The sequence below is a fragment of the Topomyia yanbarensis genome, chromosome 1 (assembly GCF_030247195.1).
Source record: "Topomyia yanbarensis strain Yona2022 chromosome 1, ASM3024719v1, whole genome shotgun sequence".
Classification (NCBI taxonomy): domain Eukaryota; kingdom Metazoa; phylum Arthropoda; class Insecta; order Diptera; family Culicidae; genus Topomyia; species Topomyia yanbarensis.
Genome location: NC_080670.1, coordinates 13,022,238 through 13,046,740, shown reverse-complemented (window position 1 = coordinate 13,046,740; position 24,503 = coordinate 13,022,238). Strand labels below are relative to the sequence as shown.

The 24,503-nt window shown below is 43.6% G+C and overlaps 1 protein-coding gene across 1 annotated transcript; it reads right to left on the bottom strand.

Moving 5' to 3' along the window:
* Positions 1 to 250: 250 nt before the first annotated feature.
* LOC131693622 (uncharacterized) lies at positions 251 to 23,878 on the bottom strand. Its single transcript, XM_058981583.1, has 3 exons — positions 23,874 to 23,878; positions 18,200 to 22,681; positions 251 to 371 (listed from the first exon to the last, which is right to left on the bottom strand). The coding sequence occupies exons 1-3, from the start codon at positions 23,876 to 23,878 to the stop codon at positions 251 to 253; spliced, it is 4,608 nt and encodes a 1,535-aa protein (XP_058837566.1).
* Between the last annotated feature and the right edge of the window lie 625 nt (positions 23,879 to 24,503).

Genomic DNA, 24,503 nt, shown 5'->3' with positions numbered 1-24,503 from the left:
GGGTAAAACCTAATTGGTTCTTTACGGCCCTAACACAGAAAGGTAACATGACCCCGCGCCACCCCGCCGTGGAACACACACGTGTTTTACGGTTTTTAGAATAGAGCAGAGGAAAACAACGCAACTTACACGTGTGGGTTAAGGTTTTCGATAGTGGTACGTTTCGAACTAATTGATTTTCCATTCGCAATCGCTGCGGAGGCCGTACTATTTAATACTATATTTCACTCTTCTTTGACTTTAATTTTCATTACGCGTGAGGTGTGCACTCATCGAGTTCACGGAAACCCCGGAGACAGGGGCTGTACGGTTCATCGGAAGCCAGCTCGACTCTCAGTGTCTCTTGCGATGCGAGAAACCATCGTGGTAGGCTGCGAAACGAATAAAAATAGTTACAGTAGAGGATGGACAATTTACGGGCAATTGGTTTTTCTTCGTGTACCCGCTAGGAACCAATGTCATGGCAACTAAGATCAGTGTTTAAGCTGAGTTGTCTGTTTCCCCAGTCCTACAACGCTGGCCGCTACTGTCCACAACTCAACAGGTTCGTTCCACCGGAGCTCTCCTCATCACTCACGGCCATCAATTGCAGGCCGTTCCACGGAAATAATGTTGCTTCTAGGAGCTCCTCGCGCCACCGCACTCGATCGACCAGCTCATTCCCGCACTATCCGGAGTCTCAAGTTCACCGGAGCCCTCCCATACTGCCGATAGAGTTATTACAAGCATTGATCTCCGTGGGCCAATCTGTACCACCCGTTCCGGCACCGAGAGAGGTAGAGATTTCTTCGATAGCGGTGCGAGTAGAGAGCCTTTTCCACCAACCAGACCTACCCTGCCATACTCATACATACTTGTATTTAAACACATCGGCGGTGCCTTTGATCTTCCGACCAATTAGCTTAACCGACACCTAAGGCCGCGGCTTCTTTTGACCACTTAAAAACGACCAACCGGGCCTCTCTCTCTCTTTTTCTCTTTCACGGCGAAGTCCCATTACTCGTAACTTTTTGGCGATGGACGAATGACGGTGGAACTGACCGTGGGGACGAAGGGAAGCTCACCGAGCTCGCTGGGCTTTAATTTGATCGTTTTCTTCCCCTTGCAACGACACCTCTGGATCACCTTCGCGATCTGGATCCCGCTCGCTCAGGTGGCGTGGTAGTGGTATTGGAGCTGCTACAGATGAGCACTTCCAGCATCTTCGCTGTTTTTACAAGTCCTCCCCGAAAGCTAGGTTGGGGGTCGCGCGTGGAGCTTTTTGTTTCCCCTCAATCGTCATGGATGAGTGAGAGTGCTTTTTATCGCCGCCCGATCGCGCGCCTTGCTTTCGGCGCGGTGTGGACTCATTTCGGAGGAGCCGAATTACAACATCCTACTGCTAACGGGGATCTTGGCGGTTCTCTCCGTGCAGCACTTTTCTTTCTCTATTTCTCTTCCCGTGCGATTTTGATGAACTGATGATGATAGCTTGGAAATTTGGTTACACGGTTCATTGATTGAAAAGCGCGTGGTGGATGGTGAAATCGGGGAACAGGTGCAGCGAAGCGAAGCGGGGTGATTGGGTCGAATGTGGGCTTGATTGAAGTAATTATAGAATGGAGCGATCGAGCACAGAACCAAGTCCTAATTTGGTTGAAATCAACTGGAATAAATCTTTAGAATCAGATAGTTTTAAATTTTAAGTTTAGTTTTAAACAATTTTCTCCATAATGGTTTTTACCACACCAAATGTTTCGATTTCATTAGAGCTCATCAGCTTACAAAATGAACTCCTTTTCTCGCGGGACATCACGCTTGACTAGGGGTTTGCTCATCAACACAAAAAAAAATCAAATTTTGTCTTAAGCTGTTTCCTTATAAATATTATGATACTTGTTAGTATAGAGCAGAGCCGTTTGCATACAAAATTTAATATTACTCTTTTTCCTTTAAAGTGCCCAGCTTCTGTATCTATAGTAGAACCTTGCGACAATTGAAACATGGTAACAATTACCTATTTTTTTATTTTTTTTTCGAGAGTTGTCCTACTGGAGCTGTAGAGCTAGGTTCTCGGAAGGGCTCCCCGTCAGAATCACATACTACAATTTGCAGACGAGACAGGCAATGTCGCCCAATAAAACACTGCAATAGGCCAATTGCAGCGGGCCGTGATTCTGAATGTGATATTCTTTGTACGGTTCAGGCATGTGCGGGCGTAGGGACTCGGAATCGCGTGTATCATCGCGAAGGGCTCGAATATTTGTACGTTAATGTGCTCGATCGCGTGTGCGTTTGTATGTCACGTGTGCTAACGTGTAACTTCGCGTGCATAAATTCTATTTCATAACCGTGTGCCTTTCTCATATTCGCGTGTGTTCTAGAATGATCGCGCGCGGACCGTGAATCTGATACTTAATTTTTTGTGTACGGTTCAGATTCCAGAAGGAAGTGGGTTCTTCCATATCATTAGAGATCCCAATCATGTCGTCGTAGAACGCGTGGTCTAGTGGATATGAGCTTTATTTTTTTTTGATTGGTCCAACTGAATGTATGGACCTAAATTACTAGAATAAAGGTTAAAGATTTCCGGACGTGACCGATTCATGATCGCGCATTTGCGGGTTGGCGTTTGAGATCGCGTTTGTAACTTCGTAAGTACTAAAACGTTCACACAATTGCCGCAGTGTTATCAAGTTTACGCGATCGCAGGCATAGGTGTGCGTAGATGATCGCGAAGGGCTTAAGCGTTCGTATGTTGACGTGTTTGTCCCGTGTGCTCGCGTGTATGTGACTTCGCGTGCATAAATTCGATTTTGAAACCCTGCGGCGATTTATATATTCGCGGACCGTCATTCTGATCTTTAGTTTTCGGTGTACGGATCACATTCTGACAGGGAGAGAGTTACCCCATATCACTAGAGTTTCCGGTCATGTCGCCATGGAACGTTTTGTCTAGTGGATATGGTAGTTATTTTTCAATTTTATTATTTTTTTAATAATGAACAAGGACCTAGATTGTTTGTACCGAGGATAGATACTTCCGGACGATCCCGATTCATGATGGCGCGAGCGCGGGAGTTTGTAGGTTGACACTTGAGATCGTGTTGGTAAGTTTATGAGTGCTGAGATTTTCACCTTATCACCGGGGTGTAATCATGTTTGCGAGTTCGTAGGTTGCTTGAAAAATTGCGAGGGGCTCTAACGTTTGTGCGCTGACGTGATTTTGTAACGTGTGTTCTTGAATGGTTGCGCGAACCGTGAGTCTGATATTAAATTTTCAGTGCGCGGTTTGAATTCTGGCAGAGAGTGGGATCGTTTATATCGATAGGGTTCCCGGTCATGTCGCCATGAGACGTGTTGTCTAATAGGTATGGGCGTATTTTCTTAATTGGTCCAGCTGAAGGCATGGACCTAGGCTTCTAGGATCAAGGATAGACTTTCGGACGTGACCGATTCGTAATCGCGTGCACGATGGCATTTTTGTAGGTTCCCGCTGAGACCGCGTTTGAGAATGTGTGAGTGTTAAGACGTTCACTATCACCATCGTTGTTGATTCAGCTGAAGGCGGGTGTAGAATGGCAGTATAGGACTCGAAAAGAAGAAATAAAAGACAATATATGAGAGACGTAATAGATTAGATAGGTACAAGATACAGCTGAAATTATGATCATCACATGAGACATACATTAGTACTTCAAACACTACTAATACTTGAATAGCCAATCACCACACATAGCACATCCTTTCTCAATTATCTATTTCTTACTGGTTGATTGTTGGTTATGAGCTGGTGAATAGAGGAAAGGTATAGAACAGACAAAAGGCTCATATCAGCCCTCTCGGCCTCCTCGACACACCACTATCGAGGCGTATTGTAATCAACATCTTGAAGCGGGCTTCTTATATAAATCAAATCCTCAGTAGTCATAATGTTTGGTGGATTATTAACATGAGAACTAATTAACCTCTAGTAGTAGAACTTGGTGCAAATAAAAACTAAAAAGAGCGAAGGTAACTCTATTGAATATATTGTGGCTTGATGATGTTTACAATACCGTCAATCCCATCAACCTGCGAGAGGGACATGGTAACAATTACCTATCTTGAAACAAAATTTCATCCAAAACAAAGATGAGGTTTTATTTTGTAAATCGACTTTAAATTTTTTAAATCGATTTTTTTTCAGTGTAGGAGTCGATGAAGAATTTTTTCAATATTTCTATGCAAAAATTTGACTAATTTTGTAATCACTTCTGCGACATTTTTTTGTAGGATTTGTCATTTTTAGACATCTGAAAAAAATTGGTAAAAAAAGTTTGACCCTTTTCAAAAGACAGTCTAGATCAGTTTTGGAAAAACAAAGTATATAAAATGGTTTTTTGTGACAAAGTTCTCATGTACAGAAAGTTTCGATAAAATCTGAGAGGGTGCTGCCAACATTTGTTCGAGTTGGCGCGAAATTCGTCTATACGCATAACAAGTACTTGATTTAAATATGGCTGCATACCTTCACAAAATTTCAAACTTCTCTTTTTTCATGCACCTCGACATATATAACCCCTTAAGGCCAACTTCCGCGGGCAGTCATTCTAAAGGTGATATTCAGATATATGCGGGCGTAGAGACTTCATGATCGTGTGTATCATCGCGAAGGGACCAAGCTTTTGTATTTTAACGTGTTCGATCGCGTGGGCGTTTGTATGTCGCGTGTGCTTGTATGTCACTTTGTGAGTATGAATTCGAATTTACAATCGTGTGGCCATTCGCATATTCTCGTGCGGTCTTGCATAATCGCGTGGACTGCGAATTTAATATTTAATTTTCAGTGTGCGGTTCGGTTAGTATCAGATTTCCTGATCATGTCCCCATGAAATCTTGTTGTCTAGTGGATATGAGCATCTTTTTATGGGTCCAACTGAAGTGAAACATCAGGATAAGGACTTCCTGTGACCGATCGAAGATAGCGCGAACACGGGTGTTTGTAGAGTCACGCTTGACACCGCTTTTGAATTTTAGAATTTTTGTTTATGTTTGCGAGATCGCGAGCTTAATTGTTCGTGTATGATCGCGTTGTGCACGAGCGTTTGTATGTTAACGTGTTTGATTGCGAATGGCGTTCGCATGTCGCATGCGCAAGCGTGCATGTAACTTCGCGAATATTAGTTCGATTTTATAGCCATGCGACCATTCGCAAATTCTCGTCTGTTGTTGAACGATGGCGCGGACCGTGAACCTTATACTAAATTTTCAGTGTGTGATTCAGATATAAGGAGATACTGAGTTCCCCTGATTGTATTTTTACAATTACGAAGTTAATCGAAATTGGTTACAAAAGGTTGGTTTGGCAGAATTTGTTCATGCCATATTATAATTGGATATTCCAATACATTCGGAGAAAGCATGATGTCTTCACCATAGGTGAAATAGTATCAATCCCATTGAATGACAGGTTTATCTATCGCCTCACTCAATGTCTTCATACCACTGGACAACCACAGTAGATCGGGTTTCCCGTCGACGGCAATGCAGTAGAATAGCGGAATACAGTACAGAAGTGCTTTTGTAATCTACAGAAAGGGAAAATGCCCTCTAGCAGTTCCAAACTTAATCACAAAAGTTTTGAAAATTTGTTTGAAAAACTTGGAAAATATATGAGAGGACGTGAAAATCAGAGAATTTTGTTGCTTTCGAAGACGCTTTTTTACTGATTCAAGGTTATGCAGTGACGAAAATTATACTTTTCAGTCCGCTGCTACAGATTTCCAGCCAAACAGAATTTTTTTTTCTGGAAACTTCTACCTGTTTTTTGGGGAACGGACATATGTATACGATCTCAAATTAAGCGTTTGATATTCTTTTGAGTACATCCAGATGAGTTGTTCATTAGAAGTTTCTAAAATACCATGAATGCTGTGTCTTGATCGAATTCTCGTCTCCGATCGTATGAAAATTCTCAAGGTGTTCAAAGTACCAAGGTGAACTAATATTTAATATTCAATTAACGGCGAAATAATTTCATAGATTAAAACCATTGGCGTGAAAACATAAATTGATAACATGAATTGAGGTACATCCTTCAAACACCAGAAACATCATTCGAATTACGCTACATTCAGTTCGACAGTTGTCTAGGGGTTTTCAGCTGTTACTTCACGAAATTGAATTAAATGAATAACATGATGACTGGCCATCTTCAAAGAAACAAAACAGCAAATGCAGGCGCTGTCACTGGCTGACAGCCACCAGAATTAACGATCCATAATGAGCGAGCCTCGCCTCCTTCGTGTGAAGGCAAAGTAGGGTCATTACCGTAAATAGTATGAGAACAAACGACAGTCCGGATTCAAGGACAATTTAGCTTCAGTCTGCACTCGAACGAGAAAGGTCCGAAACTGTGTTCACAAGGTGACAGGTGATTTCAGAAAGGAAGCAAAAAAAAACAACAACTAGAGTGAGCGCTGGAGTGAAATTAAAATCGTATTTACATAAGCAGCTATAGGGGCGCTGCATTCGGAGTCCGCGTGAGTGAGGTGATCAGCGAAAATAGTGCCTACGCTTGCCTGGATAACTGGTAGACCCCCGTGCGCCGTATCAGTTAAGGCAATAGCGCCGGCGGCCCCCCGTAGCTAAATTGAATTACTGTTATTAAGACCCATTAGGACGCGAGTCGTTCATCGGCGGAGTACGAGACTAAAATGCAGTAAAATGGCGGTGATTACTATCATCCGCGGTAATGGTTGCAGTCCACATAAGAGGCCCATTACGATCCGGTTTTTTTTTTGTTTTGTTTTGTAACTTCTACTAGAACGTTGTGTCATTACCGTTGTTTTCGGTTCTGTAGGATAGTACTTCAATGCCAAATTATTAGCTGAACACAATCCTCCACCAGGATCGCTACGATCGCCTACTCGATGACATCGAGCCGTACGACGAATACCTCCGCCGATGCAATGCGCGCAAGTAAACAATTACAACATAACCTCTCAAAAAAATGCCGCGAGAATCCAGTCAATTAAAGCGAAAACGCTGACCGGCAAAGGGACCAAATGACTGAGCAGCTTCACTGGTCGATTTTTCTCTCATTTTCATTAGGCCGCCGCCGGTCAGCCAACCAACCAGCCAGCGCACACGCACACATCATAAATAGATAATTAAAGAGCGGCTCCGATGCGTGTGATTAGTTTTTTTTCGCAACTTGCGGTGATTTAATGAAAGGGGGCAATACACAAGTCATAATTTTTCACTGTATCGCCGAGTGGGACAGGGAAAGCAGAATGAAAAAAAAAATCGGAGAGAACGAAAGCGTGGGCGAAAATAGTGCAAATTAATTGCGCTAATTTGTCCGCCACCGTTGGTGGCGATCGGCTGTTGCCTGCGAGAGAAAGAATGACTTCCACTGTATGCTGGTCTGGGCGGCATAAGCACTATTAGGAAGATAAAACCAGCGAACCGGTTTGTAATTTTCTCCTTCGTGAGCTCTCTGCAGCCCTATTTTGCTTTCGCCACAAATTTTATCACCTAAATCCAATTTTCCTCTTAGCGTTAGCGACAATCAATTTTCAGCATGACAAACACCCTATGGTTTTCTTTCCTGGAGTAAAACTCGAACGACACCCACCACGCGTTACGTTACGGTCGTACCGTTCCAAGTAGGCGAGGAGGGGCTGCGAAAAAAGTGTCAAATCATCACTCGATTTAATGACAAGACAGAAGAAAGTGCTGTCAGTTGCGGGTGACTCGTAAAACCATCGCAGCACCCGAGCAAAGGAGAGCTAGCATGCCTTGGCGCTTGGCACTAGGCAGGCCTAGAAATTGTTGGACTGACTGCTGGCTGGGGTGAAAAATGGTGTGTCCTAAATGGAACCGAAAGTTACTCACTCGGAAAATGAATTTTTGGCTTTTTCTTTGGGTCGTCGACTGGTGGTGGTATCCTAACGACGAGACTGAGCAGACACAGTAGAAAGGGTCTTTTATAGACATACGGTCGTAACTTTTTCACCGAAGGATCACTTTTCCGGTAGTGGCAGAGACACAACCGTTAACAGGAGGATGGGTAAGGAGACGTAATTTCGGAGATTGATAAATTCCTTCTTTTCTGAGGCGGATTTGGTGGTTGGTTGACTTGGATTTTAGCGGTCGGATTCGGGAGTTTGGAAAGTGTGAAACGACAAGGAAGTCCTTGTCATTTGAGCTAATGGCGGAAGACCCTCCTCGACTGAGGTTTTAGGTTGTGTGGAGATAAGCGACGGAATGAAATTGTAGGGTATTGTTTTGAACGCTAGTGTGGTTTGCGGATATGACGGTGTTGGGAATGATCCGTTGATGAGCGAGCGGGTAGGAACGATGGGGAAGTCCGGATGTTCGGTCTTTCAACAGTGCCCTGTTTCAAACCAGCTTCTGATAATCGAGTTTAAAGAAGCGTCCAGTATCTTGCAGATTTGTAATGAGAATGATCGACATTAAGCTGTTTGAATACATAGCACGACAGCCTTTTTTGAATACGGTGATCAAGTCGACTGCTATATACTGAAGAGATGAAATCAAGCCGTTTAAGCCAACTATGGCAAAATCAATCGAAACCAACTGTTGCGTTGTGACGATGATTTTGGCGGATTGCACACTGACTTCATCATGTTTGACTGCTGATTATCTAATAAGAATTGCTTAGCAAGTGGTAAGTAGGAATTCATACCAATCCGACCCATATTAAAACCTCAACAGCATGATAGCCATCATTGCCGGCCGCCCCCATCTCCATCGTTCACGGGGAAGGATAAGGTAGACAGGAAGTGTTGATGGTCCACCTACTTAACGGAAGGTAGACGACTCATCAGGCTCTTCCATAGGTGTCGCGGAGTTGGTCGTTTGGAAGGCTATAAGGTCTAGGATTCGCTCCAAGCAAGCGATGCGACCTGTAAAGCATGGTTTACTAGGTAGTAGTTCAGTTGGTTTTCGAGTACACGATCACTCGAAAAAAGATCTTATTTAGTTTTTGGTTCTTTTTAAACTCTGGGTAGCCGGCTACCGAGAGTATTCTGTTTTCCAAACAAAAGCAATTTGAACTCCACACAGCCGACCACGGAAGTATTGCCTAGGAAAGCTAATCTTATCTACGTAATGGGCCGGATCATTATTTATTGCGACAGTATTCAAAAAAATCGCTATTCTTTTACTAACCGAAACTACGGAGTGACACGTTGTAGAGACAGAGTTATGAGAGCCCGAGATGTTATAAATCAAGAAAAGTGTTTCATATTTTCCAAAGTGTTTCATATTTTCCAAATTGTTTGCGAAATACATGTTTACGTACGATAATATCGAACATTTACGGGAAATACAAAGGGTCGTTAACCTTTTGCACGGGCTTGTTAGCAATAACGGAACTCTAAATTATATTTATAAAAACAGACGCCGCGAATTTTCAGTACGTATTGATCCTTGATCATCGATACTAGTCAGATTGAAGCCTTATTGGGGCTGATTTCCGAACAACTCTTTATTCAGATAAAATATTAATCGAAGGTTGTATACAAACCGAACCTACAAAAGAAAGCCAAGAAATAATTTTGAGCTGCCCAATATAACCGTTAACTGCACCAAAAGATTCACTCTGCAAGACGGATACACCGGCAGTTCAACGCGCGCGTCGTTTGACCCCCTCCCCTGTCAGCATACGACCACAGATCCTAGACGATCTTCACTAATGCCACTCCCGCTCGAAACGAAACTGAGACAAGCTCCAATCCGTCCATCTGTTGAAGTGAACGAATTGACAGCGGTTGGGGATAGAACCCGACCCAGTCCCGAGTTTAAGCAAAAACGGCAAAAGGAGGCCTGTAACCCATAATATGAGGATAAGAAAACCTGCATTTCCTACTATAGTACTATAGTGGAATTTGACGGAAGGCATTCTATTACACTGTTCCACAAAAAAATTATTAGAGTGAGCTCTGTCGCATATCGTTTTTTCGGAAATAAATAAAAAGTTTTAGAACGGCATTTTTTATCCCCAGCGCATCAGGATCGCTTTTTATGAGCATTTGAAGATATTTCATAAAAAAGTGGAATTGAAAAACCAGAGCTTCTGCATTTGCTTTCCGGGACATCATTCGGGCCATGTCAGTTGGCTTGGACGGTGACATGTGTCGTGTGAACTGTTTTGGAAGTTAGTGTCGGTTTCTGATGAGACGAAGTCGAAACGCACCCATGGCTACAAATAAGGTAATCCACCCAGTTTTTTTTTACGCTGGGGATACGTACCGCGTAAAAAAACCACGTGAAAAACCGCGTTAATTGTAAAATTCGCGTAAAAAAGCCGCGTTAATTGGAAAATCCGCGTAAAAAACCGCGTAAAATCGAAGATCCGCGTAAAAAAACTCTCAGCAAAAGACTTAGAATATTTTTGGAAGTTTCATTTTGCACGGATTTTCCAATTAACACAGTTTTTGCAAAAATATTTTTGAATGCAAAAAACTTTCCTGAAAAAAAAAAAATTAAAGTCCTTTTAAATGCAAAGAACTTAGAAAAATTTTGGCAGTTCTTTTTGTGCGGATTTCGCAATTAACACGGTTTTGCAAAAAATCCTTTTGAATGCAAAAGACGTAGTAGATTTTCGGAAAGATGGAACAGACGGACGGGTCTGGACTCCTTATGGCTCGCACCTCAACAATATGGGTATAGCACAAGATCGTCAAAATTCCAAAATTTTCACTCTAGGAAAATTACCAAAATGAATTCGCCTTTTTTAGAAACGCATAAAGCGTCGAAATCTGGTGTCATTTCGAAAACAACCAAAAATATCGCCTTTCTGTGACCGTTCTTGTTTTAAAAGCTCCCTCCTTGAGTCTTAGAAAAATTCCTAGAAAGAAGATCTACAAAAAAAAAAATTTAAGAATTTTTTTTTCAAGAGTTGTCCTACTAGAGCTATAGAGCTAGGTTCTCGGAAGGGCTCCCCGTCAGAATCAAATACTACAATTTACAGACGGGACAGGCAATGTCGCCCACTAAAACACTGCTTTAGGCCAATTGTAGCGGGCCGTGATTCTGAATGTGATATTCATTGTACGGTTCAGGTATGTGCGAGCGTAGGGACTCGCGATAGCGTGTATCATAGCGAAGAGCTCGAGCATTTGTACGTTAACGTGTTCGATCGCGTGTGCGTTTGTATGTGACGTGTGCTAACGTGTATGTAACTTCGCGCGTATAAATTCTATTTTATAGCCGTGTGCCTTTCGCATATTCGCGTGTGTTCTAGAATGATCGCGCGCGGACTGTGAATTTGATACCTATTTTTTCGTGTACTATTCAGATTCCAGAAGAAAGTGGTTTCTTCCATATCACTAGAGTTCCCAGTCATGTCGCAGTAGAACGTCGGGTCAAGTGGATATGAGCTTTATTTTTTGATTGGTCCAACTGGATGTATGGGCCTAAGTTGCAAGAATTAAGAGTAAAGATTTCCGGACGTGACCGATTCATGATCTAGCGCGTTTGCAGGTTCGCGTTTGAGACCGCGTTTGTAACTTCGTATGTACTAAAACGTTCACATAATTACCGGAGTGTTATTAAGTATGCGTGATCGCGGGCATAGGTGTGCGTAGATGATCGCGAAGGGCTTAAGCGTTCGTATGTCGACGTGTTTGTCGCGTGTGCTTGCGTGTATGTGACTTCGCTTGTATAAATTCGATTTTGAAACCCTGCGGTTATTCACATATTCGCGGACCGTCATTTATTTAGTTTTCGGTGTACGGATCACATTCTGACAGGGAGTGAGTTACCCTATACCCTATATCGCCATGGAACGTTTTGTCTAGTGGAAATGTTAGTAATTTATTATTGATTTTTCATTTTTTTTTTTCATTAATTAACATGGACCTAGACTGTTGGTACCGAGGGTAGAGACTTCCGGACGATACCGATTTATGATGACGCGAGCGCGGGAGTTTGTGTAGAATAGCAGTATACCCGAGCAAACGGAAAGTTCATAATACCCCCATGCTCATGGTGCTTGACATGGGTGTTTGAAATGGGTTCAACCCATGAAAACACCATTACGATGGTCCGGCAGATCCCACATAAAATACCATATGATGGTGTATTTATGGGTTATTGAGACCATTTTATGGTGTCTTGATGGTTGGGAATTTTGACACGGACCATGTTTAAGGTCTTTTCAAGGGGCTGTGTGGTGTTTGAACCCATGAGTATTTGCTCGGGTAGGACTCGAAGAGAAGAAAAAAAAAGACAATATATGAGAGACGTAATAGATTAGACAGGTACAAGATACAGCTGAAGTTATGATCCTCACATGAAAGACATACATTAATGTTTCAAACACTACCAATACTTGTATAGCAAACCACCACACATAGCACATCCTTTCTCCATTATCTATTTGTTACTGGTTGATTGTTGGTTATGAGCGGGTAAATAGAGGAAAGGAATATAACAGAAAAAAGGCTCATACCAGCACTTCCGGCATCCTCGATACACCACTACCAATGCGTATTGTAATCAACATCTTGAAGCGGGCTTCTTATATAAATCAAACTCAAATTTTTGTTTTTGTGAAAAATGTCACAGTTTTATTATCAGTGTATATTTTTTCGTGCTGAAGTTTAATACCCTGTAACTCTGTCTCAAAACTTGATATATAAAATACGGTAGTCGAATTTTTTTAGAAAGGTCGTATATTCACAAAAATGTTCTATATTTAAGTTTCATTCTCAAAAATAATACTTTAAAAGTTTTGTAAAATATCTTTCGGACCGATTACAACATAAAATCATTGACGATTTTGGTTAAACCATTGAGCAAAATAATCAAGACGGATCAGATAAGGTGCACACATATGTAACGAGAGACTATTTGTAGATAAAATTAGTATGCTGGACACAGTCTAAAAACAATCTTAATTATTTGCCCTATACAATTCAGTATTTTTGTTCTTTTCGATTTTCATTAAAATTTTGTAAACCTCAGATGTAACCAAAAAATTTCAATATGGTTAAAAAATTAGTGTATCTTCAGATATCAACCACGACCAGTAAAGCTACCAAACGAACGATCCGAACCAATAAGCAATGTTTTAATTTTAATTGAACCCCAGTCCTTCCGATACCTGTCATGACCACTTCCCGTCCAGTCCCCAACAGATCCGCATTAAAACTCCGACCGCACCCGTCTCCACAACAGCAATCCTACTACGAATCCAAGCTAGTGCGGCCTCACTGTACCGTCGTACCGATCGAATTGTCTATCTCTCTTCAACGCTTCGCTGCCAGAAAAAAAACACAACTACCACACCATCATTATCCCGAGCTTGCGGGTGTATACGTGTAACCAGTGAACCCCGGCCTGGGCAAAGATGGGCGTGGTCTACTACCCTGCTGCGGATCTATCCCTCCAATCGCCATTCGGTTCAAATCAGGTTTTTTCATCGATGTTCTGCTTTCTCCACTTCACACTCGCTTTGTTTTTTTTCTTATTTTTGGCATTTCTCTTCGGTTCACCCTACCTCCCGAAGCAGCGCACACTCTTTTGAGTATAGCTCATTATCGCGCCCACGGAGAGTGGGCGCCAAGCCGGTCCCTGTGGTACTTGGTGTGGACGGCTTGGTGGCGGTACAAATCAAAGGATAATTTCGTTGAAAGTTGATAGTAATTGATGAGGGCGCGCTTTGCCTAACACTTCTGATGCTGAATGATACCCTGTCCGAACCGAGAGCAGGCCAGAGGACCACCGGCCATGAGTGGAAGCCATTTTTTCGGTTGGATTTGGGCGCCCCCATCGATCGGTGAGGCGCGTGTGTGTGTGGGTATGTCGGACCAGAGTGTGAGGGGATTGATTTCAAACGAGGGAATGAGGTTTCTGCTTCGATTGACTAAAATTGCGCGGAAAGTTGGGTTGGAATTGAGGAAATTGATTTACGCCTTTACTGTTAATAGCCTAGGGTCGACCATGGGAAAATGAAGAAATGGACAGCGAGTAGCTTCTACGTAAATGCGTGATGGATGACTGGCAGTAAATGGTGGTGACAGTTGACAGAATAATTAGTGCGATGGTGAAGGGGAAGGAAACCGGTATGAATAATATTAATGTTGTCTTTTAATAAACTATATGTTATTAGCATTCGGAATGACAAAGTAGCGCCTGTTTCAGTTGAACAATTGCGACACATGAATAAGCTCAGCTTAGTTTAGATGCACTATTTCCCTTATTGCGGTAAGCTCGAAGACGTAGGAGCTCTTGTTAAACAAGGCTAACTTAAGACTTTTTGGTGGTATTTAACGGAGAAAACAGATCGAAATGGTGAGTTAAACGAAAAATTCCCCTACAGGCAGGATTCGAACCTGCAACCCTCGGGACTCCGGCCTAATAAATAAAGCCTGATGATAACGACCCAGGAAGAACACATGATTATCGCATTCGTGACGTAACGTAGGACAACGTAAAAAAACTAATAAAGCTTAAATTACTTAATTTTGGCGATTGCGACGCTGTCGAGTGTCAGATATGCAAGCTTTTAAAGTGTTTTGTTTTTTTGCAAACATTTGCAAACAAACGGTTCCGTACAAATTTCGGTGCTAAAATTCAACAAGGCTCTTGCTCGTGACAAGCTTCCTGGCCGACCCAAGTTTGTTTTCACTGAAAAGCCAGCGAAAAAAAAATTATGATTTGGCAAGGGATCTATGCCTGTGGCAAGAAAACTAGCGTTTTTTTGTGATTGATAAGACTATGAAATCGGAAGTATAAAAAATGATAATCTTAATAGTGTTTCACGGGGAAAGCGGCAACGAAATTGATTTACTATCTACCTGGCACCTACAGACCTGTTTTCAGTTCAAAACCCCGGCATCAAATTCGCATTTGTGCCTATCAAATAAACGAAATGAATAAAAAAAATTACTTTAAATATTGACCATAATGTTGATCGTGTAAGGGCCGATAGTTGATTTCAATTGCTAGTTCTAAGTGCAAACACTACGCACCGGTTATGTCCCAGATATTACTCACCCATCCTTTTCCATTTCAAAAGCGATCCATTTCATTGGATTCTATTGCCTTTTATTTCGACATGATTTTTTGTTTTGTTATTTTCTGATTTAGGTCGGGTAGACGTTCCTCGAATTTATCGCCATCCATGTACGCAGGGGTCTTTTGACGTCCTGTTGCATGTTGTTCGTCACAGCGAAGCTTTCTAACTCGGCTGTACTTCTAAGCGTTATCAGTACTCAATTGCGTTTGTGATGTAACTGTACATTGGAGGCTCCTGCGAGTTTAGGCCCCAATTTCATCTTTGGATGCTGCTCTCATTTCACATCACAGAAGGGGAGCAGTGGAATTTTCCTGCTTCTAAAGTGTGTAAGCAGCAGAATGGCGTGGGTTGGTTTTGTTCGTTTGCATGCATTGTTCGTTATTTTTTGCTTTCATTTCATTCATTACTTTCTTTACATTCACATGTACACTCAAGTTGAAGACTTATTTTATAACTATGCACTCATATCAAGTTTTAAAATAAAAGCGCAGTATGAAAACCTATAAGTAGAAAAGAATAGCATCAGGGTACTATACAATTGGAAGGATAATGGAGTGGATTGCCAACCTGAATCGGTCGGAAAAAACCACCTGTTTCCTTCTGAATATCTGAAATGAGTGAGACAATCAAACAAATTATCAGGCGGATTTCAGCTGGCATCGCGAATTTTTTTTAGTGTGACGACATGTTATTGTTGGAAAGCGATCCTAAGTTCCCGCGAAATGCACATAGATTCATCTGTTTACGGGTCCGCTCAACCTCAACGCTCAATTTGGGTTTTTTGTTATTAGTTGCGCTGAAAAATTCCCGATAGCTTACCATTATTGGACCCAAGAACTGAAGGTCACATCAGTGGAGTCGGCAATATTTTTGGAGTGAAAGTTTTCGTTGAATGACATGCTGCATACCTGTTCCACAGTGTTATTGTGTTCAATTTTCACATGTCTCGATTCATTTTCACCACAGACTCGGAAAACACGTTCAGATAGCTCTGGGTACATCAGGAATATCGAAATTTTAACAAATGATTTGGTGAAAATATCCGTCCGGAGCACTAAACTTAATTTGACTAAAACGATAATTTGACCTATTAAGGGAAGCTGTGGTTCTGCTGGTTTACGCTTCCTTGAAAATATGTTCTCCGTAGAGAACTGGATATCTAGTTGGAGGGCCCAAGCAGACCAAGTGTCCAACATATCATGCAATGGTCTTTGCAAATCGACAGCTTTGAGATCGGTAACAGAGACCACGCCGTCATCTGGAAGCTGCCTTAGTATGTAGGAATTGACACGTAAATGTTGTAGAGTAGGGAGCTAAGACATGAGCCCTGGGGAGGGCCCATGTAGCTAATTTCTGTTGAGAGTAATGCAAGGCAATAGCTCGTCCCTGTGCCTTTAGGGAAGCCAAATTATGTATCTGACAGCAAGCGATTTGCTTTGGCCCAATGCTTCGAGGCGAAACAAGATCAGTTTTCTCGAGCAACTTCTGGATACACGACAGCATTGCAATCGGTCGATACGAATTGTGGTCGGAGGCTGGTTTTCCTATTTTTTTTTTGGATAGCGATGACACTCGCTTGTCTGCAATAATTTGGGATGTACGTTAGTAGGCGAACCAAGAAAGGGGAAGGTTATATAATAGTGGTACTTATCTTTTACAACGGTATCCAGGCAGCTCACAAGATGAGAAATACTGCCACTGCTCTGCTAGTCGAATAACAACAACACACAAAACAAGAAAAAGATTTCAAAACTGCGAAGAGATAGAGAACGCCAAAGATAACCTTGAAAGCGGATTAGCACTATTCTTTGTCGCTACACACTACGCGGACTGGAAAGATAGACCGATCGCTTCGAGAGTCACTGTACGAATGAAATTAGGCACATTGCATATAAATGGCGGGAATGAATTTTATGAACAAAAAACTAAACCCGACCCACAACTAGGGACACAGTCCTGAACATTGGGAAAATTATGGCTTTCCCGACGGCCAAATGCGAATAATTGCTAGCGATTATCAAAATGGTTTTGGAATGGATCAAAAGCGGATTGGAGGCAGATTGAAATCACATTTGTCGGCAAATTAAAACCAGATTGCTGGCGGATTGAAAGCGAAGGTGGTTGGTGCATTAAAACGATCGTCGGAACAAAAACGGACTGCTGACGGATTGGAGCCAAGCTTTTGGGGCGGATCGAAAAGAGATTGGCGAAGAATCAGAAATGTAGAGTTGATTGGGTGAATGTAGTTGATTGCCGGAGAATTCGTAGCAGATTGTCGGCGAATTAACGGTGAACCAAAGAGAATTGAAAGGAAATTAAGAACTGAAAATGCGTCCATTTATTGTATTGGGGATCTAATAAGAACTGAAATTATTTCTTTCAAATGTTAATGATAATAACAATACACGTAATGGCAATTATTTGGTTGCGTAATCATCATCAAGTTCAGATTTAGCCCGAGCTGTAGATTGATATTCATTTTGGCTGTCGTAATTATTATTGTGGCTCTTCACATTTTTTCGGTTCAATGCAGGAGCTTAATGAATCCGCGTGTCTTTAAAACATTTACAAGATATTAATCATAAAATTCTTTTAATGTGTGTAAATCAAATTCTTCGCACACAATTTACCAGTGCGCGCGGAGATTTTTTTTTACACAGCGAAGGTGCATTATTATTATTATTATTGTTTATTTTGGGTTTTAACCGTTAGGTCATTCGCCCATAAAAAGAAAAAGAGGATTACAGAGTTTACAAGTATTTTTACAAATTTTTACGTAGTATTTGTTGGTGAGATTCTTGGTTGTCTGTGTTGCATAATTGTGGGTTTGGTTAGTTTTATAAACTGTCAAAGAGGCCGGCGCCTTTAAGGAAACAGATTATAATTTCCTCTCTGGCCGGGTCGTTGGACAGGGCGTCTCTGATGGATAGCGGAAGGTCAGTTCTGGTCCGAAGATCTCGATATTCTACACAATTAATGAGAATGTGTTCCACCGTTTTCCGGGTCCCACATGTGGAGCAGATGGGAGGGGGGACGTTGGACACGGTGTGCGCGTGGGTGATTCTGGTGTGTCCAGTTCGGAGTCTGGAGAGAGCTTTTTGTTCCTGCATGTTGTCTCGGTCTGTCCATTTTTGGTGGGTGCCTTTGATTTTTTGTAGGTGTCCTTGGGATGACTGCCAGTACCTGGTGAATTCGATTTCTACTTTCTGTTTGAATGCTCTGATGATGTCGCAGGTAGGAACTTCTTGGGAGATCATGGTGCGGGCTTTACGTCCGATGGCTGCCAGGCGGTCTGCCTCGCAGTTGCCCTTAATGTCGCTGTGGCCGGGGACCCACACTAATGTAGTGAGGGTGTCGCAGTTAGCTTCTATTGCTTGCACGTACGGGTGTTTGGAGGTTCCAGTCTCGAGCGCAGTTAGGACCGAAAGGGAGTCCGAAAATACAGCCGTAGGTGTATCGATGGGTTTTTGGGTGATTGCGGTGAAGATTGCAGCTGCTTCAGCTGAGAAGACAGAGCAAGAAGCTGCCAAGCGAAGCGATAGACCAGCTCTGATTCCGCTTACTCCTGCTCCTACTTCCTCGTTTAGCTTGGAACCGTCGGTGAATAGATGTAGGTGATTGTTGTACTTCTGGTTGACAAGTTTGTTGAACTCGATCCGCGCGAGTTTTGTGGGGTCACCTGCTTTGATTTTCCGACTTAAGCTGGTGTCTATGTTGGGACCTCTGTCATACCATGGTCGGTCCCAGACCCGATGTAGCCGAGCGATTTTCGGTAGGGGTTCACTGGTGTAGTTGGCGTGGATGTCTCTCGCAGTGTTGAGGATGGAGCAGTCGTTGCCAGATGTTTTCTCTAAGTAGAGTAGTGCTCTTTTAAGTGCCGCGACGGCAGCCTCCCACCGGAAGGGGAGTATTCCAGCCTCGACGCAGGCAGCTTCTGCTGGGGTGCTGGGAAGCAGGCCTGAAGCGAGTCTTACCGCCCCGTTGTACAATGGTGCAAGGATGGAGATGAGTCCGTCGATGTTCCGGCAGGTTAGTTCCAGTCCGTAGAAAATGCGGCTGTTGATGAGGGCTTGGCTGACGTTGAGGGCCGTTCTGCGGTTGCATCTGGTGTGTCGGTTGCTGATGGCTCGTACTAATCTCTTTCTACTTTCACAATCTTTTTTGAGTTGGCGGAAGTGTGGAAGTAGGGTCATTTTCCTGTCGATCACTATTCCTAGTATTCGCGGTTCCTTCCGGAATGGGATGATGTTGCCGTTTAGTGTCACTGGTCGGCCAGTTGCGATGTGGTGAGAACCGCAACAGTGTGCGATAGCACTTTTTTGGGCGGATAGGCTGAAGCCTACGGAATTCGCCCAACGTCCGACCGCGCTAACTGCTGCTTGGAGTTTTCTTTGGATTATGGCGAGACTTTTTCCAACGACTATGAGGATGATGTCATCTGCGTAGACCAGGATGTATACTCCTTTGGGTAGGGAGTCGAAGACTGTGTTCATTCCGACCAGGAACAGTGTCGCAGCCAATACAGATCCTTGGGGTACGCCGTTACTTTCTTTGTAGAGATCAGAGAGTGTACCGCCTATGCCGACTCTGAAACTTCGGTTTGAAAGGTATTGCCGGAGGATAGCGCCAAGATTCCCCCGGATCCCCCACTGGTGTAGTTGTCGAAGTATGCCTTCCCTCCATACGGTGTTGTATGCTTTAGCCACATCGAGTATGGCAATATCAGCGTGCAACCCGTCGGCCAGTGCGTCGTTGATGATTTCTCCAAATGTCCCTAGGTGTACTCCGGTACCGAGTCCTTTTCGGAACGCAAATTGTCTGCGGTCCAGCAGGTTTCCTTCCTCTAATACACTTGTGAGTCGTCGGTTGACCAGTCTTTCGAATGTCTTGGCTACACAGGAGAGTAGGCTTATTGGCCTGAAGTCACTGGGAGATCTGCTTCCCTGGTTCCTTTTGGGGATCGGTATTATCAGTGCGGTCCGCCAGCTGTCTGGGTAGGGCCCGCCTTCCCAGATCCTGTTGAATGCTTCTAAGAGCGCTCTTTTTCCAGTTGGGGGTAGATGTTTGATCATGGGGTACCCAATGTCGTCGAGGCCGGTGGATTTTCCATGGGTGCGGCCTAAAGCTGTCGCCAGTTCATTGGTGGAGAAAGGCCGGTTATATGTGTGGCTCGAGTCAGGGATGAAAGTGATTGGCGAGAGTTCGAGGGTTTCTTTTCGTTTTGAGAAGTTGGTGGGACGTGAATCGTTAGATGATAGTGACTCGAAGTATCTTCCAATTTCGTTGGCTATTTCTCCCGGGTTTACTATTGCGGTGCCGTTTAGGGAAAGTGTGAAGCCTCTTTGTCTGCGTTTTCCGTTGAGGGCGTTGATTCTTCGCCACAATTCAGCTGTAGAGGAGTCTGCGTTGATACCGTCCAGGAAGCGAGACCAGCTCGCTGATTTCGCTTCTTCTACTGCTTTTCTTGCGGTGGTTCTTAGATGGCGGAAATTTGCTGCGAGTACTTCCCATTGAGGGTTATTGGGTGTGGTTCTCTTCAGGGCACGAAGAGCTTTCCGCCTTGATCTCAGGATGTTGGCGACTTCAGGGTTCCACCAATGGACACTACGTTTTGGTGGGGTACCTTTTGTTCGTGGGATGCATGGTGTTGCGGCCTCGGACATAATTTCTGCTAGCTCCTCTGGCGAGTATTGTCGATCGCGATCAATTGCATCCAGTATCCTTTCTTCATATACAGACCAGTCCGCTTGTTCGAAGATCCAACGCCTGCGTCGGGATGTGGTTGGGAGTGAGCGACCGTAAGATATTGAAATTGGGAAGTGATCACTGTTCCCTGGATCTGGCAGTACTGCCCAACCGCAGGAACTTGCAATCGAGCTGGAACACATCGTCACGTCAAGGGCAGATGAAGCTCGACCCCTGAGGAAAGTAATGCTTCCGTCGTTCAAGGTGATGGCGTTGGTTTCCTCCACCACTTTGGCGATGGCGTTGCCCCTATGGCAGCACTTCGAGGAGCCCCACATGGTATGGTGTGCGTTGAGATCTCCCATTATTAAGAATGGGGTTGGCAGTTGTCTGACTAGATTCCGGAGTTTATTCCCGACGTCGTTGACTTCTTGTGGGATGTAGATGGAGACGATTGTGCATTTCGCCGGGAAGAGGATTCTATGCGCTACTGCGATTAGTTCGGTGTTGAGCTGGATGGTTTCGGACGGGATGTCGGCTCTGATTCCGAGTGCGATAGTTTGGTAAATGTTGGATCCTCTTGCGGTATCCCATGTATATCGGTGGCTAAACCAAGAGGCGAGGTTGTTGTTGTCCCTTAGGTGAGTTTCCTGTAAGGCCAGGCAGATGGGTTCCGTTCGTGCGACGATAATTTGTACTTCTCCAAGGTTGGCTCGGAGGCTGTTTAGATTCCACTGGACTGCGAGTGTACAGTTTTCCGGGTGTTTTTGTAGCGCCGTTCTACTGTGACGGTGGGCGACTGGGTTTTGAGGAGCATCTCGTGAGGGAGGAGTGTTGTGGTGGTTGGCGGAGGCACTCAGAGTCTCTTCGCTGGAACTGTTGTTGCTGTGTGATCGGTGGCTGGGCGGGCTCGATGGTATGCAGTCTGGAAGAGGTTCAGGGCCGTACGATTGTTCGGGCGAGAAGCAACGAGAGATGGTACTTACCCGGGGGGTAGCCGGGCCCCCTGCACCAGCAGCCGCCGAAGGCTCGTCGGTGAGGGCCGGTACGTCCGCGGACAGGGCTGGTGCAGGGGAAGAGGCTTTCTTCCTTGACAGGAAGCTATCGGTTTCGTGCGCTTTGTTGGTGTTGAGGGGGTAGTTTTTGTTGCAGTTGTTGATGGGTGGTCTGGCGTACGTCCCTTCCAATGACCGCGGGAGGTATGGCAAGGGGTCCACAGGCGTTGTGTCGGTGGTTTTTGTGCGTTGCGTTGCGGGTAGGTTTTGGTATCGTTTTCTAAAGCGAGTGGTCAGCGCAACGTCGGAAGTTCGATCATTCCTTGAAAAAGAGTTTGTGGCGCTGAATTGTTCTTGTCGGTTGGAATGGTGATATGAACTTACCCGGGATGTGCCCGGGCCTCCCGCACCAGCAGCCGCCGGGGGAGCATCGCTATAAGGCGGAACGTCCCCGGTCAGGGCCGGCACGGGGAAGTGGGCGTCACGATTGGTGACTACTGGATTCCTGGATGGTTTAAAACGTACCGGATGCCAAGAGCAACCGGGAACCGGACTGAGGTCTCGTCGTACTCGTTGCTGTTGGTGAGTGGGAGTTTCCCGGCTGAGAGTTCTTCCCGGTGGTCCGCCAGGTGCGGAGATATCGGGAGACCTGAACCGGTTCTCATTGCAGTGGAGTTGTTCGCTTGGTTTTCCTGGTACTGGTGTCATTTTTGAGATCAGGCGGGAAGATCGCCTACTCTGGGGCCCGGCAAGATGCGGGGCGCTGGAGGCGGTCGTGGTTCCCGTCGTTTGGGATTGCTGTGTTGGTGGATTTTCTGGATTTATGTCTGGTTGTCCTGAGATGGATGTTGAATGCGTAAATGGAATGCTAATGGGGATGTTAAAGGTACTTTCCTGTTGATACTCCAATGGTCCTGTGTCAACAGCCGCCGAGGGTGCGTCGGACGTATCCGGAACTTCCCCGGTCAGGGTCGACACAGGCGGGCTTTGTTTTATTTACATTATTTATATTATTATTATTATTATTATTATTATTATTATTATTATTATTATTATTATTATTTATTTATATTTACAAGATATTAATCATAAAATTCTTTTAATGTGTGTAAATCAAATTCTTCGCACACAATTTACCAGTGCGCGCGGAGATTTTTTTTTACACAGCGAAGGTGCATTTTTAGCGTCACCTGATAATAACCTGAAGGCTATTTGGTCTGCTCACTTGCAGGTCACTATCGTCGGTACTGTCATCACTGCTGCTGCCTTGGAGGTTGTTGATTTCCTTGATATGTTACTTCACTTTGCGGACTACGGTCATGACACCATCTCCCTCGTTTCCTGTCTTGTTGTTGACGGGGCTGTTTTTTTTTGTTTCAGATGCGCTTGCTGTAGTCGTAGATAATTTAATAACCGTTGAGGAATCAACATGTGTTGACAACAATTTGTGAATTTATTGAAGATGATTCTTTGTTATTTCAGCGTAGGTTTTCCCGTAGTGTGCACGTTGTTTGCCTGACAGGTGGAAGACTGATTGTCGTAAGTACGCAGCGTGGTTTGAGCACAGATAGAGCCAGGACGCAAAGTCATGAAGGAAGGAATAGGGTATAGACTAGAAGACCCTCAGGCTCCGTTAAGCGCACACGTCCAGCCATATAAGCAAATTTGACAAGCAGATAAGTAATGTATTCAACAAAATTCAATGCTCATTTCGTACATTTTTGCGACATCCTGAAGAATTTTTTGCTTTGAAAAAATAGCTGATTCAATATTTTAAGCAATGAGAAAATCCCATAACATTGAAACCGAATTAATTTATCATGCGATTCTCACAACAGTCTGTAATTTGAACAAATAAAAACAATCCAAATAAACCTATATTCATGACAACATTGTCTTAGAAGTAAAAAAAATCGCATTTCTCCATAATATTAAAAAAAAATGTGAAAATCTTCAATTCGATTGTTTCTTTCGTAAGCTTTCTTTACCATTATGTGTGCCTTAAATAGAAAACAAAGAGAATCATTTCGTTTTCCTACCAACCAACGTCTTCCACCGCCGGATAGTAATTTCACTAAAGTCCATAGACCTCATCGGTTTGATATATTCATCAAAGCACTTGTCAAAAGCCCCCATCCATCATCGCTTATGACAGGAGACATCGAGAGGAGACTCACCTCATTACAACTAATTATATTCAATATCATCAACCATGCGAAACCAATTTGCATATTCGATTTGCTTTCTCCTGTTTTTTGCTATTCTTCTTCTGCTTTTCCCATGACCGGACTATACACGATACGGAGACAAACGACGACGAGAAACGAGCCGGGTAATGATTGAGCTGTCGCATCGAAGACGAGTATCGTTACTACAAACGGCTCTGTCAGCTGCCAATTTTCGGACGACGACAAACTAAACTCGGAACGTAGGTAATTGCACAGAAGTATGGGGTCGGGATTGAGTTGTTCTAGTATGCTGTTATGGCAAATTATCTCAAATAGGTATCAGCAGCTGGTACTTGGTAGTTAGTCACAACGTAACGGGGTAGATAATGTTGACAATTATGTCGTTGAAATTACACGATATCATAGTGAAGTAGGGTCTAGAAGATGAATTATCAGATGGTTCTAGCAATTCACATAGGTTATGTTTCGCGATTGGAAGTTTAAGCTCGAAAATTAACCGTTTTCATCACTGTACGCACGATGCATTTCAAGTGACCAACAATAATCTGTCAAATTATTGAAAAAAAAAAATCGTGTAACCTATTTAAGCAAGCTAGTGAAAAACGTTACAAATATTAG